Genomic DNA, 18,959 nt, shown 5'->3' on the forward strand with positions numbered 1-18,959 from the left:
CCCAAAACGGCAGAATAATCATAATTTGAAGGTTTTTTTTATGTAAATCTCAATAATAATGCAGTTTACATCGTTTTCAATGCACCCAGAGCATTAAAAGTAAGGTTTTCTTATGATTTTTGACGATTTTCGACGATTTTCCGGCTTACGACGATTTTTGGGTTACGACGCGGCGCAAGAACGGAACCCCGTCGTAAACTGGGGACCGCCTGTACTTAGCTTCTGCATGGTTCTGGTCTCGACATAATACACTTGCTTTGATTATACATAATGCCCAGTAGATTAACAATGTCTTGCCTAGGATGTACATTTCACTCTCATCTTGGCCCTAAGTTTGTTACAGGGAAAAGTCTGGCATAGAGAGAAACTTTCTCATCTCCACATTGCTACTTGATCTTCTTGCTAATGGCCAAACCAAAGTGAGACCACCAAAACCATAATCTGGGTTATAGCAAAGATTAACGGCAAGATTGACGCCTTTAAATATTCTTATAATTTTTTGTCTGTCTGTTCATCCTAGAACCTAAGGTATACAATCCATTTGTCTTATTTCCCAAACAATACTTGCATATATGACATGATTCTTTTACGACAAGATTAATCTCCAGCAAAATGTATGACGATCATGAATGTCAATATCCAGATTAAAATGTGAGCCTTTTGCAGGGACTCTTTCTAATACAGGACATGTACTTTGACCCTTTTTCAATTATCAACAGCTTATTAGCAACAAAAAGCAAAACATATTTATGTTTACATGGCAAGATATAACTGGCTAAGTGCAAAGATCTATGTTATACAGTATACACAAATCAATAATATTGAAAGTGAAAGGATAATGCAACCAGCAGAATAAATATTTGTTCTACACCAAAAACAAAACTACTGTCAAACAGTGGATGAACAAAGTGCTCCCTCAGGTGACAACTCACTATGTTATGGGCTAGTACTCGCTAAGCCCGAGTTTGAGTCTCCAGCCGGCTAATGAAGAATTAGAGGAATTTATTTCTGGTGATAGAAATTCATTTCTCGCTATAATGTGGTTCAGAATCCACAATAAGCTGTAGATCCTGTTGCTAAGTAACCAATTGGTTCTTAGCCACGTAAAATAAGTCTAATCCTTCGGGCCAGCCCTAGGAGAGCTGTTAATCAGCAGAGAGGTCTGGTAAAACTAAGCTATACTTAACTTTACCTATAATCACAGCATTACATCTATGCATAAAATGCTTAATTTCTGGATAGTCTATTTAGTGTAAAGAATATGGTTTGTACTGTATACCTACAGAAACATGCCTTCTCTTGCCAATATCCTACAAAAATTCTTACAGATATATACTCTAAAAATTTATTATTTTTATTATTTCCTGGCATTAGTGTACTATAGCATTTTCCAAAACAAACTTAAATTTTCCATGTGCCTTACTAATCCAACAAGTGGGGGGAAATAGACTGTCTGAAATTCAAAAGCAAAGATTTCTAAAGCAGAGTAATGGTCCATATACATAAAGCAAATCACTCCATTGTGGCAGGATGGTCCATTTGAATGGTAAGGATGTAGAAACATTGAACATGCTACCAATAATTATTAATCAACACACCATGTAAAATTATATTATAATTGCTCACTTTACTCTTGCTCTTCTCTGGACCTTAAGCTTGAACAACTTTAGCAATTTTAAAGATAGAGCTTTAAAATTGGTAACATAAGACCATTTGGGGAATGTAAAAACTCCAAGTTCAGCCCATGTCATTGCAGCCTCCCCAAGGAAAAAAAAAAACATACTTCAGTGCAGTAAAAACTACAAAACAGGTTTCCCTCTGTTCAATAGTGTAAGTATTATGATAGTTTTAATAATGAAAATAGAAAATCTACAAAAAAATGAAACCTGATGGGAATTTTTGTTAAAAAACAAGGGTGAAGTTACTGCATCAGAAATGCTTCAGACTTTTGAAATGGTCCTTTCACTGAAATTATTTTCAAACATTACATGTGCTTAAATGGGTTGTTGAAGAAAGATAGGAATCTTTTGAACTGCAATGAGAAGGAAGGAGTTTCATGCTGAAACTAGTTAATCAAAAGTGGTAATAACAGTGTGACACCTTCATATCTCTGAAGTTAAAGCTCGGGTAAGTAGCTATAACTACAGTATAACACCTGAGTTTATTCACAAGTCAAAATCAACTATCTCTTGCTCTCCCTCCACCACAAATGCAATGGTCAAGTTACTAACTCTAAATGTGTCAAGTAATGCATACGGTTAGGAAGTGTTAAAAACTTGACTCATAAGTATGAACAGACAATGTAACCACAATACACAAAATTTTTAAAGTCATTTTGATTTTTCATAGGTAAATCAACCTACGCTTCCATATGTGGAGAATTCAACGCTCATCCCGCGCTTCGGCTGTTGTATGAATTTTCTGAAGAATAAGACAGAGTGAGTGAAGATGAAGTGAAAGTAATTAAGGCTACATGCCTAGCCACCACCTCATTCTGTGTATGAAGGCATCAAGGTAAGTATGGGTGAGCAAGCATCCTCAAGTCCAGTACTGAACATCCCTTCTACTATGGAGTTATGCATAAATAAAAGTGTAGTATTATCTATTCAAGAATGATTTTCGTCAATGACTAATTATACAAAAATAATAAATTCTATGGAAAACTTCCCCAAGGTAGACAAATAAAATTAACAAAGCATCATCATTTTGTGCTTGAGTACTGTCCACAACAGGCAATCATAAGACACAGGAGAATAAAAAACAGACCCAACATGGATAGGGCTTAGAAGGACCATCATTTCAAAACAATCAATGAGTGGATGCCATGAAACAAACTGAATCATGTTGCATAATAAATAAAGTTGTCCTGTACCCCTTTATAGCTGAGAGATAAAGCTTCTTTAGATCTTCAAAGAAAGTTAAGAGGCTGGCCAGTGACCAAGAGAAGAGCCATTGAGCATAGCAAATTTGATGACTGATAAACAACATTTAATACAGAAGAGACTGGAAACCACTTCTGTTTTAGATATAGAAGACCTCCACTGACAGTAGTAAGTTTTAACTTCTGCTGGAACTCTCAGTGTGTGATGAAACATTAGGTATGTAGGCAGCTTAGAACACAAATGAGGAGACATCTGTCAATCACTCTTTCTGAGGTGACAAAAGGGGTAAAACCTTGTCAGTCAGTCCACATAACAATGAGTAACAAGTGATTAAATGTACAAAAAGTAGATGATCTACAAATACAGTTACATGTACTCAGTGAGATACCAATAAGGATGACACTTAGTGCAGTAGCAAGCCAGTGACTCCCACTACCAGGGTAGCTCATCCATGCTTGTGTAGTCATTTTTGGTACTCAAAAAGCAGTTACTTTTATTTCTGAGGGTCTAGGCCTGTCTATCTGTCAACTGGCAGAATAAGGTGCATACAAAACAAAGAGTTTCTATTATTCACTGAAAATGACTAGCTTCTTTTGTTTCTGCCCCTTAGGATTCCCCCATGCCTGTCATATTCAACCTAATGGAAATATTCTTCACCATTAACTACTTACATATGGTTACTATTTGGTGAATTTTGGTGTACATTTCCTGTTTACTTGTAACAAAATTCTCAACTGCATAAATATCATTTGCTTATTAAGACTATTTCTAGAATTATTTTCTATAAAACCCTTTATCAAACTCTGTGCAAGTATATGGTTTTTATGTAATTTTACTTCATGAGATCTAAGACTACATCTTTGGAAACACTCTTTCCAAAATTATATCATGTGAACAGCTTTTCTTCTGTGTGACTTCTTATGTAACATAAGGTGACTTTTCCGATAAAATGCCTTTCCACAGTCATCACACATGAATGGCTTTTCTCCGGTATGAATTTTTATATGAGCATTGTGATGACTTTTTCTCAAAAATGCCTTTCCGCATTCATTGCAAGTGAACGGCTTCTCTCCTGTATGTATTCTCATGTGAGGTATGAGACGACTTTTCCACATAAATGCTTCCCCACACTCAGTACAAATGAAAGGCTTTTCTCCTGTGTGAATTCTCATGTGGGATTTGAGTTCGCTTTTCAGTGAAAATGCATTTCCACATATGTTGCAATTTAATGATTTCTCTCGAGTGTGAATATTCATGTGACGTACAAGATGGCTTTTTCTTAAAAATGACTTTCCACATTCTGTACAAGTGAATGGTTTCTCACCTGTATGAATCCTCATGTGAGCTTTGAGTTCACTTCTCTGAAAATATGGTTTTCCACAATCACTACACATTAATGGCTTCTTCTTAGTGTGAGCAGACCCCTCTTTCCTCAAACCATCTTTTGTTGAAAACCTTTTTTCATATAGTGTGGATGACAAAGCCTCTTTTCCTTTGTGAGTCTGCTGCTGACTTTCAAGACATTCTCTCTGATAAAACTGACTTTCACTCAGTTTGAAAAGTTGACTGTATCCATGCTTGGTAACTGTCAGTGATTTTCCACTTCCTTCACTTCCACAGTCTCCATCACAGCTTTCCTGGTCTTCCTCATTCTCTGGGGAATCACTTTTGAATGAGTACTGAATGTCATTTCCATCACCTTCAAATATTTCTGGCTCGGTCTTGATTCCCCTGCATGAATCCAGAAACACAGGGGTATCATTTGTGGTTGTACTATGGTAACCATCTAACTCTCTACTTTCATGTTCACCTGGAGATGGATCTGCAATTTCTACCTTTACAAGAAGTTCAGGATAGACCTCTGAATCCATTTTAACCTTTGTCCTTAAATATTTTGACCTTTAAATACCTTTTAATCATACAAAAGCATAAATATTACATTCACAATTCATACTTTTTGGGAATCCAATTCACCCAGAAGAAATTTATGAAAACCAATTCAATTCTTCATTAAATGCACAAGTTGATAAGTTTCTACATTTTCCCCCACATAAAAGCAAAGTATTTCACAAGAATATTACCAAAATTTCATTATTATAAAGCTCAGGTCTTGTATTAATTCAGTTCCATGGAAATAACAATTAACACACTAAACAATATTTCATCATACAGGTTCCTTAAAATATAAAAAATCACTTGAAAAATTACAGAGGAATTCACACTATTTAAATTTCTGATATTTTCATCATCATCTATAAAAACAAATTAATTTTATTTTTTCTTATTAGGCTGTAAACTAAATGAAAAAATTATAATGAAATAAAATCACTCAAAAGGATTCAAGTGTTTTTATGGGAAGAATCTGATGATCATTTTCACTGACTGGAATACCCTGAAATAAAAAGGTATAAGGAAATCAGAATATGCAGACACGTATACCAGTATGAATTAAAAAAATACATGAAAGAGGTGTTAACACACCAGAACAAAGGCAGCACAGCATAAAGTCAAAATTATCACTACAAGATAGACAAAATTAATTTTTATGTTAAAACCCACTGCCTACAAAATGTCCTGGAGTGTAAGTAAAAAAAAATACATGACAAATACTAACACATTAAAACAAAGGCAGCAGTTCTTAAAGTCAGATTTATAACTATAAGATAAAGATTGTAATTTTTAAAGACAAAATTAATTTTAACATACAAACCCACTAATTACAAATGTCAAAGATTCTTCATTCCCTTGTTTAAAAAGATAAAAGAAAATCAGCAGTCTGACAACAGCTCCATGTGTGTGTATACAGATCTTTGAGTCTAGCAGTTAACTGCCTACATTTTTATGGTGTCTGATAATTAGCTGCAAGAAAACAGCAGGGTTAAGAGGAGGAAACTCCCTGTTGTGAGTAACAGCTTTATGTGAAAAACTGTTTCCCAAAAATATTTGTTTCATGACCAATCATTTACTTATACTGAAACCCAAGCTCAATTTTGATGGGAAGGATTCAATAATCAAAGAACCTAAAATTTTCTAATTTACAAATGTAAGATTCACCTGAGAACCCTCTGGTTCATTGTAAGAGCTCATGGCTCTACAGGCAAAGAAGAAGTATATTAAAGATATATGTACGGTCATTGTGTCTGCTATTAGGCAGAAAATATTTTCTTAATACAAGCCTATTCAGATTCAATTCTAAAGCTCATGATCTTAGACGGTGGCCACTTACATTATTTTCATTACATGAATTTTGAGGACCTTACTCATGTTTAGGGTGGAATTCTCTTTCTAATGTTCAGGGTGGAATTCCCCCCTAGTTTTCAACATCTTTATTTAAAGTCTTTAATAGCATAAGAATGATATTTATTTCTCTGTTATTATTTCACCGGCTGACACGGGACCCCGATCCAGAAAAAGGATTTTGACAAAGGAAAAATCTATTTCTGGGGAGGGGCCCGTGTCACCTGGTGACCCTCCACTGTTTTTTCATTCTCTCCCTCCCATGGTAAACATCATTCTAGTGGGGTGGGTGCTAACATGGAATGCGACTAGTGTTGCCTTGTGTACAGTCCGTGAGTGGTGCATGGGCTTTTATCGGCACCTCTCTCGTTGGGACTTTTGACATTGGGAATCTTTATAGGGCAGGGTCCCGTGATTGTGACACTCTCACCCTTTACCATATACGACTCCATTTCTTGGAGCTCACTCAGGGGGTAGTAACCCCAGCTTTACATTTAGCTTTTCTCTGGTATCTAGCAACGGAATTACCTAGAAATAAGTGCTGAATGGATTATTTCACCGGGTGACACAGGCCCCTCCCCAGAAATAGATTTTTCCTTTGTCAAAATCCTTTATTTATTTAGTAAGGTATGATAATTCATAAAATGAGACCTCCCAAAACAGTGTTATTTAGGTATATCAACTTTCTCAAAACTTGGAACATATTAATGACACACTGGAAGAGGGACGGGGGAAAAAAGACTAACACACAGCAGACATTCATACAATTCCTTATGGTAGCTGTAACTTATTTTAATCACCATATGAACTGAGAACATTTTCATGTAAATTTGATGAATTGCACTAGAGTATCAATAACAGTTTATTAAAGGTTATTTTCTTTATTACAGTGTACATTAAATGATGATAACTTGAGAGAGAGGAAAGAATGACAGATTAGAATAAGACAGACCAAAAAATTCAATTGTGTGACCATCACTTTCAAGTTTTTTCCTATTAATTCATGTTCTAATGCAAGTCCTGGTGGATGGTAATTTCTGTTCCTAAAAACACATAGTAGATACACAAGAATTTATCTTTTATCCAAACATGGTACTGTAAATTCAGCGACCACTTGCACAACTACAAAGGATGCGGGAATTTTAGATTTTAGGTGCCAGTTTACTGAAAATGCCATCAAAATGAGTGTTGTATTAATAGAAAAAAAATACACATAATGATGAGTATCAACTGACTCATTACCACATAAAATACCATGGCCATAGTAAGACTTAAGTGAAACAATAATAATTTCTTAATATTTTTATTTATCAGTAGTCTAGTTATATCTCATTTTCATAGATGCTACAGCTACTTTCTTATATATTGCCCACTGAATTCCTGCTTCACAGACCTGTTTGTCTCCAAGGTAGGGTTCTCATCTCCTTCCTCTTCCCGATCTGCTTTTGTAATACTTCGCTTCCTTTCTAGTTACCATCAGCTTTGTTTGGCTTATGGTGAATTTAAGTTCTCTCCCCTCCTTCCAACTCCTCCACCCTTCAAACACTTCCACCATACCTTTCTCACAAAGTAGCTCATTAAGGTCCCTTTTTCTGCACTCCCTTGCAGCTTCCTCCATTGCGAAAATAAACAGCAAAAAAAGCTCAGCGTTGACTCTTGAGGGATAGAAGAGTGATCTCAAATTCTTGAGAGACACCCCACACAGCCTTCACTCTTGATCTGGTGTTAGGGTATAATAATATCACTAGCTTGAAGAATCTGATAGTACCTTCTGCCTTCATGGTAGCTACTTAACCACTGAACTTGGAGCTCTGTTGTTAAATGACTTTTCAAGATCTATAAATATTGTAATACTGTATATTGAAGAATTACAGAACAATAAACCAGCCCAAAATGCCAAGCTGGAGAAAATATCACTCCTGAGCAGAGAGGGCATACTTACGACAAGCCTACTGAATATATCTCAGGAAGATAATGGACTTTAGAGTTGGGATTCCACTATAAAGCTCACAATAAAATCAAACAGGACATTGCACAAAATTCTACTATAGAAAGGTGGGAACATTAAATATTAATGAATGAAAATCTTAAGGTCTAAGGATTGTTGTAGCTGCAAACTGGATAGTAGATGAAAAGACAGAGAACCAGTACTTTGGGCCTGGGAGAACTAAATGCACATGCATTAGCCTATGTCCAGCATTCAACTTTTTCCTTTTGCTTCTATATGAAATCTGGTTTCTAGGATTTCATCCTGGAGCATGAAACAAGTTGTATTTAAAGTAATGGGTTTGTGGTGGAACAAACATATTTTACTTGAAATAAACACACAAATACTGCATTTTAGCAAGGAAATGGTCTTTCTTAAGACATCAGTCATGATACCCAAACTACTAGTTAACTATGATTTAGTATAAACCAATAAACAAAGAAGAAAATGCAAATACATGTTTCTTTAATGCTGTACAACATACATTTAATACAAAAAATGTCTAAAATTGAGACAATTCTGTTAAATGAACATTTAGAAATGATACTGCATACAAGTGACTGGTGATGTAACAGCCTACAGCTATTTAAATAAAGATTTTTACAATGTAAAAGTTTTTATACAAGCCCAAAATGTAACTATTTTATTCAGCATTTATTCTTATGGAAAATTACATTAAGTTATGCCTCTTATTAGGAAGCTCCTGATTATAGTAACAATACACTAATTAGGGCTTTATACCGAACAATGAGGTGAGATAAATTGCCGTTTGGTCCTCTTTTTATAAAAAATGGATAGGCTCCAAAATGATGAGTTTTTTTTAATTTAAATTCGGCTTTTATTCAATGTAAATCTGAATATAGAATTTTTGTCTTTGTGACAAGTCATATAAAGGTGATGACACTTTGAGCCAGCTACAATCATCTACTGTTCCTCACTAAATTTAACTTGACATAAAAATAGGAAAGCAAATTCAGTGTTCTAAAGCTGAAGTACTGTACTGTACTTGAAGAAACACGTGTAGAGCATGACAATGTTGTTCCCATCAATTCAACTTAAATAAGCCTAAAAACCAAGAAAGCAAAGCTTATTTAACAAATAAATATACTCTATTCTGCACAGTAAAAAGACTGATTGAAATGATATTACATATATCCATTCTGATTACAAAATGTTAACAGGTAATCATGGGCTAGATTCTTACTTGAGATTACTGTACCAACAGTATATCACTGAACAGAGAAAATAAAAATTCTCAACCCTCAGAGGCCAGTAAGGAAATAAACCATTTTTACAACTAGTCTGCAGTGCATCTCAGTACTGGCTAATAAATGAAGCTAGTCGTTAAGTTGTTATGCAGCAGTACAGTATGGTAAACAAAGCGGACTTACCTAACAGTCTTCACTTCAGCATATCAGGATACATCCCAGGAAAAAAAGAAGCTACAGCACCTTATAATGGATGGAATGCAGGAATCTTGGTCCAGTTCACAGGTTCCATTATATTTTCTAAAACTGTAAATACAAAAACATGAGATCTTCCATGCTTTTACCTTTGCAAAAATTACTATCCACATTACTGTAAAGAAAATAAACATGAAACAAAAAGCTAAATTTTATGAACACAAGAAATCCTTTACAGACAAACTTTCAAAGACAAGAACTTCTGTGTCCACTTGTTTAAAATGTTTAACTAAGCGCAGAATTCACAACTGTGCTAGAATTTCAAATCTTGCATGCTTGACAGCAAGCAAGACCCCACTCTTTGAGTGATCAGTCCTTGTACGCCACCTTTTCCATTTTTTCATGATAAGATTAATGATTTTCTCTTTGACTTAACTTTCATTTGTTGGTTGTTAAAATGCACCTGAATTCAATTATAAAAATGACAACAGCTTTTAAAATCAGCTGACAGAAAAAATGGAAATAAAAAAGGAATTCTCATTTGTTGGTTATTAAAATGGACCCAAAATCAATAATAACAAATACAATAATTCTCTTAAGAGCATCTTTTGACTTCCATGAATATGAGAGTAGGTGTGCATTACTTGATAGCACTGAAACAGCAAGATCAGCTGATGGAAGCAACAGAAATAAAGCTGATGGAAGCAACAGAAATAAAAAAAAATTACTTTTATGATAAAATAAAGTTTTATATATACTTACCCAGTAATTACTTAGCTAAGAGTTTCTAACTCGATGGCAGCTTCAATTTTGAAAATCGTGGTAGCGATAGTCTTTTGTTTATGTACGTGACTAACCCAACCCACTTTCAGGGTAAGAGAGAGAGGAACAACTCAGCCAAGAGCTTCACTTTTGTATGTGCTCCAATGTCCGTTTGAAGGGAGGAGGGCAGGGTCTGTCCGTAATTACTGGGTAAGTGTATATAAAACTTTATTTTATCAAAAAAATATAATTTTTATATAAATACTGTAACTTACCTAGTAATTACTTAGCTGAATCCATATTCACAGGACATCTTGTACCCCAAAACATTAATAGTGTTAATGACATGAGAACAGAATAAAAAGGCTTAGCATTGAAACAATGCTTGTTGTTCCTTACCTGGTGAGAGAGCTGCTGCAGGTAGATACTGCCTCTGGTTCGTGCTCATCTCAACCGAGTAGTGGCGTGGCATCAGGATTGCCTCTACTGAAGTGGGGGGACTCAGCAACGAAGGAATCGCTAATGAAGTACTGTATGATGTAAACTTTGCAATGAAGGAGACATCCGATCATTAAAAAAGCCAACAAGAATTTGCCCCTGCCCAGGGGGCAGTACAATAAAAAAACAACAACCAGAGAATATAGTCACCTACACCACATTAAAAAACATATACTGTATATATAAAAAACCACCACCCTACACAGAAAAAACTGGTGGGCACTCTAGGTACCTTATACCCTCCGGGCTCCTAAAGAGCTCAACACACTATGAAGGCAAAGGGACAGAAGAGTGTAAATGTTGCTTCCTATGTTCCCTTCCCGAACACTGTGCCAGCCACGGACAATGGTCCTATTGTACTGCAGTCTTCATAAGTCATCTCCACATCTCGCAAATAGTGCAGAACAAAAACTGACTTACATTTCCAGAATGTAGTCTGTAAGATTGAAGCACGGGAAAGATTATGCTTAAAAGCTACTGACGTAGCAACTGCTCTCATGTCGTGAGCTCTAACTTTAAGTACAGGTAGGATATCCTCTCCAATTTGAGTGTGTGCTTCCAGAATTAGGCCTCACACAAAAAATGAAAGAGTGTTCTTAGACAATGGTTTGGAAGGGTTCTTAACCAAACACCAAAGATTCCTTGTTGGGTCTCTAATCTTCTCTGTCCTTTTGATGTAATATCTAAGCGCTCTTACCAGGCACAGAACTCTTTCCTCTTCCTCTGGACCTAGGATGTCCATTAAACTTTTTATGGTAAAGGAATGAGGCCAAGGCTGTGAGGGATTCTTGTATTTTGCAAAGAAGCCCAGAGTGAGAGAACAGACAGTGCCTCCCAGGGAAAAACCAACTCTTTTGTCTATTGCGTGGGGCTCACTCACTCTCCTCACAGGGTTAGAGCCACTGGAAAAGTAGTCTTAGTAAGATTTCTCAGAAAAGATGAATGCATGGGTTCAAAACATGAATCTGACAGCCACCTGAGGACAACGTCTAAGGACCAAGGACACATTTCTTCCTTATTAACCTTGGTCATGTCGAAAGACCTAATAAGATCTGAGAGAACCTGGTTGGATGAAATGTCTAACCCTCAGTGTCTAAAGACAGAGCTAAGCATAGCTCTATATCTTTTTATCATTGAAGAAGAAAGGCCTCTGGTGGATCTCAAGTAGGGAAAAAAGTCTGCCACTTGAGTTAAAGAGGCTTTAGAAGAAAAAGTGTTATTCTTCTTACACCAAAGTCTAAAGACTGCCCACTTTGCCTGGTTGACTTTGCTAGTAGAATGTTGTCTACATTTAGAGACAACTTCCGCCGCTGCTCTTGAAAAGCCCTTCACTTGCAAGAGTCTGCAGACAGTCAAAACCCTGTCAGGGCCAGAGTGGATGTGTTCTGATAAAACCTCCTGAAGTGGGGTTTTCTGAGTAGACTTGGGATTGCCGGAAGAAGACGTGGAAAGTCTACTAGTAGTTCGAGAAGCTCTGGGAACTATTCTTTTCACTGCCAAAAAAGGAGCTACCAAGGTCATCTTGGTGTTCTGGTGCAACTGGAACTTCTTCAGGACCTCTCTTACCATCCTGAATGGAGGGAAGGCATACAAATCCAGGTCGGACCAATTATGCATCATCGCATCTGTCGCCCAGGCTAGAGGATCTGGATAGGGTGAGCAGAATGGAAGATGGTGGTTTCTGGATGTTGCTAACAAATCCACCGTCGGTTCTCCCCACAACTTCCAAAGGTTGGAACATACCCGATGGTCTAGAGTCCACTCTGTAGGGAGTATTTGCTTGCGTCGGCTGAGCTTGTCCGCTAAGATGTTGTACTTTCCCTGATTGAAATGTGTTAACAGTTGAGTCCGATTTTGATCTGCCCAAAGAAGGACACTTCTGGCTGTCTCACAAAGGGAGAATTGTGGGTTCCCCCTTGGAGCCTGATGTAGGCTAATGCTGTGGTGTTGTCCGCACATACCGTTACTACCTTGTTGCGCATTCCCTTCGCAAAGTGTTGCAATCCTACGTGGATCACTTTTAGTTCCTTCAGGTTGATGTGAAGACTTCTCTCCTGTTGGGACCACACTCCGGAAACTTCTTTTCCCCTCAAGAGAGCTCCCCAACCTAGATCTGATGCGTTGGAAAAGAAGTCTAGGTCGGGGTTCACGACGGACAGAGACTTTCCCTCTGATAGTCTGCTTGCAGAGTTCCACCAACACAGGTCCTCCTTTATCTCTTGTGTTATCAGGAATAAGACCAAGTCTTGATTTATCGTTTGATCCCAACTGACTCTTAGAAAAAATTGTAGAGGTCTCACGTGCAGACTTCCCAACCTCATAAATTGTTTGATGGATGCCGGAGTGCCCAGGAGACTCATCCATTGAGTGGCTGAGCACGTTTGGAGAGAAAGAAAAAGGCTGACTTTCTTCAGGCAGTCTTCTATTCTTTTGGGGGATGGAGAAGCCTGGAAAATTCTGAGCATTGATCTCCATCCCCAAATAAAGAATCTGTTGAGAAGGATTCAGTTGGGATTTTTGAAGGTTCAACAGCAAACCTAGATCCTGTGCCAATAGCAAAGTCTTCTGAAGGTCTTCCATGCACCTGTCTTTCGTGGGTGAACGAATCAGCCAATCGTCCAGATATAGGGAAATATTTACTCCCAGCAAATGAAGCCAGTTGGCTAATGAGACGAGCACTCGGGTGAAGACCTGTGGTACTGTTGATAGGCTGAAACACAACACTCGAAACTGGAAAACTTGATCCCCAAAGACAAATCTCAGATACTTCCTTGACTCTGCTGAATGGGAATGTGGAAGTAAGCATCTCTCATGTTGAGAGAGATCATCCAGTCCCCTCGACGAATGGCTGCTACGACGGACTGAACAGTTTCCAAGTGAAACTTCGTCTTTGTTATGTAGAAGTTCAGTGCACTCAAGTCAAGTTCTGGTCTCCATCCTCCTGTGGCTTTGGGTACTACAGATAGCCTGTTGTAAAATCCTTTGGACTCGATACTGTTCACCACCTCTATCGCTTTCCTCTTGAGGAGAGAAGACGCTTCTTTCGAGAGAGCTAAATATCGCTTTGATCCTACTGAGTAGGCCGTCAATTTGACAGGAGTGCTGTACTAGGGAGGCTTCTTTTTGAAGGGGATGGAATACCCTTCCCTCAAAACTTTGATCACCCACTGATCTGCCCCTTTCATTCTCCAACTTTTCCAAAAATCTGGCCCCCATGGGTGCATGAAGGACTGAGTCCTCATTTACGAGCTGTAGGTTTGGAGGAGGATCTCTTGAATGCATGTGAGGCGAAATGCACGGTTGCTCGTGGTCTTGATTGCGACCTCTGCCTGCCACCTCGAAAGGGCTAAGGTTGAAGAGAAGATGACTTGCTAAGGGCGGCAGTCCACTCTCTCAGGTGTCTCAGATTGAGTAAGCAGGTCCTGTGTTGATTTCTTGTGAAGATGAGAAGCAATTTCCTCCACTGTTGCTTGCTGGAAAAGATGCGTATTATTCAAGGGCTGATTTATGAGAAGTCATGCCCTTAGATGAAAAGGAGACCCAGAACGCCCTCTTTTTCAGGATTCCCATGGCGTAAAGGAAGATATCTCCATTGAACCATCCCTGACAGCCTTATCAGCACAGGAGAGAACATCATGCCAATCAGCCACAATATCCTGTGGAAGATTCGAAGCATCTCTTATCTTCTTTGCTAAGGCCCCTATGGACCAGTCCACAAAGCTAAGAACCTCAAACACCTTGAACAGGTTCTCCAGTAAATGGTCCATCTCCAGCACAGAGAACACAGTCTTTACCGAAGTGAAGGCAGACTATGGGTCGCACCGATGAGTCCGGAGAAGTCCCCCTGAGAGGAGGCAGCCACTCCAAAAGAGGGAACCTCTCCAGTAGCATAGCACGCTTTGCTTTGAGGTCTCATTTCTGAAAGCCAGTTATCTACTTCCCCCATTGCCTTCTTAGATGAGGATGATAAGACCATCTTCGGAAGCCTGGATGAATCAGCAGTCAGGTCACTCATCATAAATGAGGAAGCCAGAGCAACAGGAGCTGCTGGAGAAAAGAAATCCAGAAAATTCACTATCAAATACTTCAGCAAAGCTGCATAATACGAAGGAGTGGAGTCCTGTCCTAAATCCTCTTCATCCGATGAGATTGGAGACAATGAAGGATCTTCGGGTGCTACTGCAGAAGAAGTTGACTTCTTAAGAAGACCTGAAATACTATCTGACTGCTTCTGAGGTGGCACCAAGGAGGAGTCTAAACTGGGGAGGCATTGTAGAATCCATATTCCCTTATGGAAAAGCAGAAGTCAAGTGAGATGGCTAAGACACCAGGCACTTCGATGAAGAAGATAACAGAACAGGAGTGGGTGCTGAACAATCCGGGCACTCAATTCTGGGCACTTTGCTAGCATATCAAACTTATCAAATTCTGATTCGAGGCTGGCATAGTGATCCAGGTCGGGAGCATGGGAACCAGGAGCAGAGATCGGTGGAGGGCTGGAAATAGGAGAGATTACTTGAGCAGGGGAAGAGACAGTAGGAATATCAGCACTACTAGATTCCTGAGTCATGTCTTGAGTAGCTGACCTAACTTCGGCCCTAGAAGCCGCTTTCCTCTTACAATCCCTTTCTAATTTACATAGGTGAGAAGCTAAAGTCTTCCATTTTTTCTCATCCCATTCACAGCACTCCTCACAGGTCAAGTCAATCGAGCAAATTTGTCCTCTACATGTCGTACATAAAGTGTGAGTCATGACATGCTTTAGTTAAGTGAGTGTTGCAGTCTCTGCTGCAATACCTACTACTCGATGCGCTAAAGTCTGACATAACTACTAGTTAAACAAGTCAATATAAGCAAGTCTCCCAAGAGAACAACTGTTTAAAATAAGGAAAAAACACTGTCAACTAATTCAATACAAAAGCCAAAGGCCACCGCAGCAGAAAATACTTCACCAAATGGTAAGACCTTAAGCCAAAATCGAGCTGCTTTCTTAACACCGTGTTGCTGTTCAGCTGGCAGAAACAAAAGTGAAGCTCTTGGCTGAGTTGTTCCTCTCTCTCTTATCCCGAAAGTGGGAGGGTTAGTCACCTACATAAACAAAAACAAAAGACTATCGCTACCGCGATTTTCAAAATTGAAGCTGCCGTTAAGTTAGACACTCTTAGCTAAGTAATTAATGGGTAAGTTACTTATATAAAAACTCGGTTTTTGGTTGTTAAAATGCACCTGCATCAACATGAAAAAAAAGACATTTTTATAATAAAATAAAGTTTTATATACACTTACCAAGTAATTACATAGCTAAAATTTCTAGTATCAGCAGCTAAAATTTGAAACTCGCAGTAGCGATTCTTTTGTTTTGGTGTAGGTGTCTAGTGTCCTCTCTCACCCCAACTTTCGGGGAAGAAGAGGAACAACTGAGCAAATGGCTTCAATTTGTTTATGCCATTATGTCCGTGTGAGGGGAGGAGGGTGGGCTCTCATTCTGTAATTACTTGGTAAGTATACATAAAACTTTATTATAAAAATGTCATTTTTATATGTGACTTACCAAGTAATTACATAGCGGATTCCACAATGAAAGGAGGTGGGATACATGAACTTCTCTATCCCCAAAACACTGTACTAATGAATTTGAGAACAGAAAATCTGCTCGCATTGGGACAATGCTTGTTGTTTCCTTACCTAGTGAGAGAGCTGCTGCAGGAAGATACTGCCTTTGGTTGGCGCTCATGTCACTCAGTAGAGGCGAGGGGTATGGCCCTGGATCGCCTATTATATCAGTGGGAGACTTACAGCGAAGGACATCACCGAATGCTAGCAAGTTACACAAAGTTGCCGCTGCCCAGGGCGCAGTACTGACACAAGACAACCAGATAACAAAGCTGTTACCTACACCAAAATATTAAAAAACCACAATTTTTCAAAGTCCTTTACATTAGGAATTACAGCGGAGCTGGAAATCGCCACTGAACTTTTGAACAAGGTGGTTAGGCAGTTAACTACCGTCCGGGGGGTGGGGACACCGCCTGCCCTGATGTAAACATTCAAATTTGCCTTTCGGCCCAGGTTTCAGATTGAGGGGTGGCATGAGGTGGGCATGAAATGTAATGTAAAGGACCTTGGGTTTGTATAGTTAGGAAAAATACAATTTACTTTGAAAAATGATATTTTTATAATAAAATAAAGTTTGTTCATACTTACCTGGCAGATATATATATATATATATATATATATATATATATATATATATATATATATATATATATATATATATATATATATATATATATATATATATATATATGCTGTATTCTCGAAGGACCGACAGAAATTCAAAACTTATGACACTGCAGTGGGGCCAGGTGGTTAGTACCCATTCCCGCTGCTGGGAGGCGGGTATCAGGAACCATTCCCATTTTCTATTCAGATTTTCTAGTGCCACTGTCTCCTGAGGGGAGGTGGGTGGGCACTATGATTTATATATCTCCCAAGGTAAGTATGAACTAACTTTATTTTATTATTAAAATATCATTTTGTTCATGAGACTTACCTGTCAGATATATATATAGCTGAATCCCACCATTGGAGGTGGGAAGAGATAGAATAGGATTTAGGAAAACAAATATATGTAGGCGATTGACGCCTTGGTTCCTTACCTGTTAGCATAGCTGACTTCGTGATTACTGTCACCCAAGCCTGCTTCTGTTTTACTAGTCTCCAGCAAGGTAGTGACCTATACAGCTGGTGAGTTCTAGATGATCTGTCAACGGGGGCGAGACCACAATGTGACTAGACCATATGACCATACTATGAGGGCAAACGACACAAAAACAACCACCTGACCAAGCCTAGCTACGTCATGATGCCATAACATAAGCTAAGGACTGGGACGTCCACCCCCGGTGGCTGACCCAACAACCATAAAAAACACCATAACCAAAATAAAAAACACTCCTAACCATTTTCTACAGGATAGGATGAGTGTCGCTCTCTGCCCCCAAAATCGCATCTGCAGAAACGTAAGGCCCTAGCGCACAGCAATTCTCGTAAGATGTCTTCACATCAGTAAGGTAGTCTGAAGCAAACACCTAATTGCTTCGCCAAAAAGTGGCCCCAGAATGTCATTGAGAGACATATTCCTCTGGAAAGCCACTGAGGTAGCAATGGCTCTCACTTCGTGAGCCTTGACTTTCAAAAGACTCATGTCACTGTCTTGAACGATTCCAGGAATGTGCGTCTAAAATGGTGCTTCTTAAAAGAACGCCAGTGCATTCTTAGACAGAGGCAAATCTGGCCTCTTGACAGAGCACCACAGATTGTCCGAAGGACCTCGACTTTTCTGAGTCTTCTGCAAGTAAAATTTGAGAGCCCTGACAGGACACAGGATTCTCTCTGGTTCTTGTCCAAGAATTTCTGTCATACCCTTAATCTTGAAGGTCCTGGGCCAAGAAAAGGGGTTCTCGTTTTTAGCAAGAAACATAGGGCTTAGAGAACATACTGCATTATGGCCTCTAAAACCTATATGCTTACTGATAGCTTGAAGTTCACTAACTCTCTTCGTCGCCAGAGCAGTTAGGAAAATAGTCTTTCTAGTCACGTCTTTCAAGGTTGCAGAATGTAGAGGCTCGAACCAACTGGACATAGGGAATTTCAGAACTACGTCCAAATTCCAGGAAGGCAGCCTTGGCTGAGCCACCTTAGTGGTTTGAAAGACCTTAAAAGATCGTGAAGGTCCTTGTTGTCTGTTAGGTCGAGGCCTCTATGCCTAAAGACCGCTGACAGCATACTTCTATAACCTTTGATGGTAGGTACTGCCAGCTTTTGTTCCTTCCTTAAATAAAAAAGGAAGTCGGCTATCTGGGACACAGAGGTCGTGGTTGAGGAAATCCCCTTGACCTTACACCATCTCCTGAAGATGGCCCACAGATTGGTACACTGCATTGGAGGAGGCTCTCCTGGCGCTGGCAATAGCCCTTGCCACTGGTCTTGAAAAACCCCTCGCTCTGACCAACACCGATAGTCTGAATGCAGTCAGACTCAGAGCGGGAGGTTTTGTGGTACCTCTCTGAAGTGGGGCTGTCTGAGAAGGTCGACTCTCATGGGAAGCGTCCTTGGGAAGTCCACCAGGAATGTCATGACCTCTGTGAACAATTCTGTCGACGGCCAAACGGGGGCGATTAACGTCAT

The 18,959-nt window shown here is 39.0% G+C and overlaps 1 protein-coding gene across 1 annotated transcript in view; it reads right to left on the reverse strand.

Moving 5' to 3' along the window:
• Positions 1-1,104: 1,104 nt before the first annotated feature.
• The window catches only part of LOC136826298 (gastrula zinc finger protein XlCGF7.1-like), a 34,062-nt gene continuing 16,207 nt past the window's right edge, over positions 1,105-18,959 (reverse strand). The window contains exons 2-3 of the mRNA XM_067083523.1: positions 9,498-9,620; positions 1,105-5,274 (exon numbers count right to left, since the gene is read on the reverse strand). Of these exons, the coding sequence (XP_066939624.1) occupies positions 3,764-4,753 (990 nt within the window). The 5' untranslated portion in view covers positions 4,754-5,274; positions 9,498-9,620 and the 3' untranslated portion in view covers positions 1,105-3,763. The remainder of the gene's footprint in view (positions 5,275-9,497; positions 9,621-18,959) is intronic.

The sequence above is a fragment of the Macrobrachium rosenbergii genome, chromosome 40 (assembly GCF_040412425.1).
Source record: "Macrobrachium rosenbergii isolate ZJJX-2024 chromosome 40, ASM4041242v1, whole genome shotgun sequence".
Lineage (NCBI taxonomy): Eukaryota > Metazoa > Arthropoda > Malacostraca > Decapoda > Palaemonidae > Macrobrachium > Macrobrachium rosenbergii.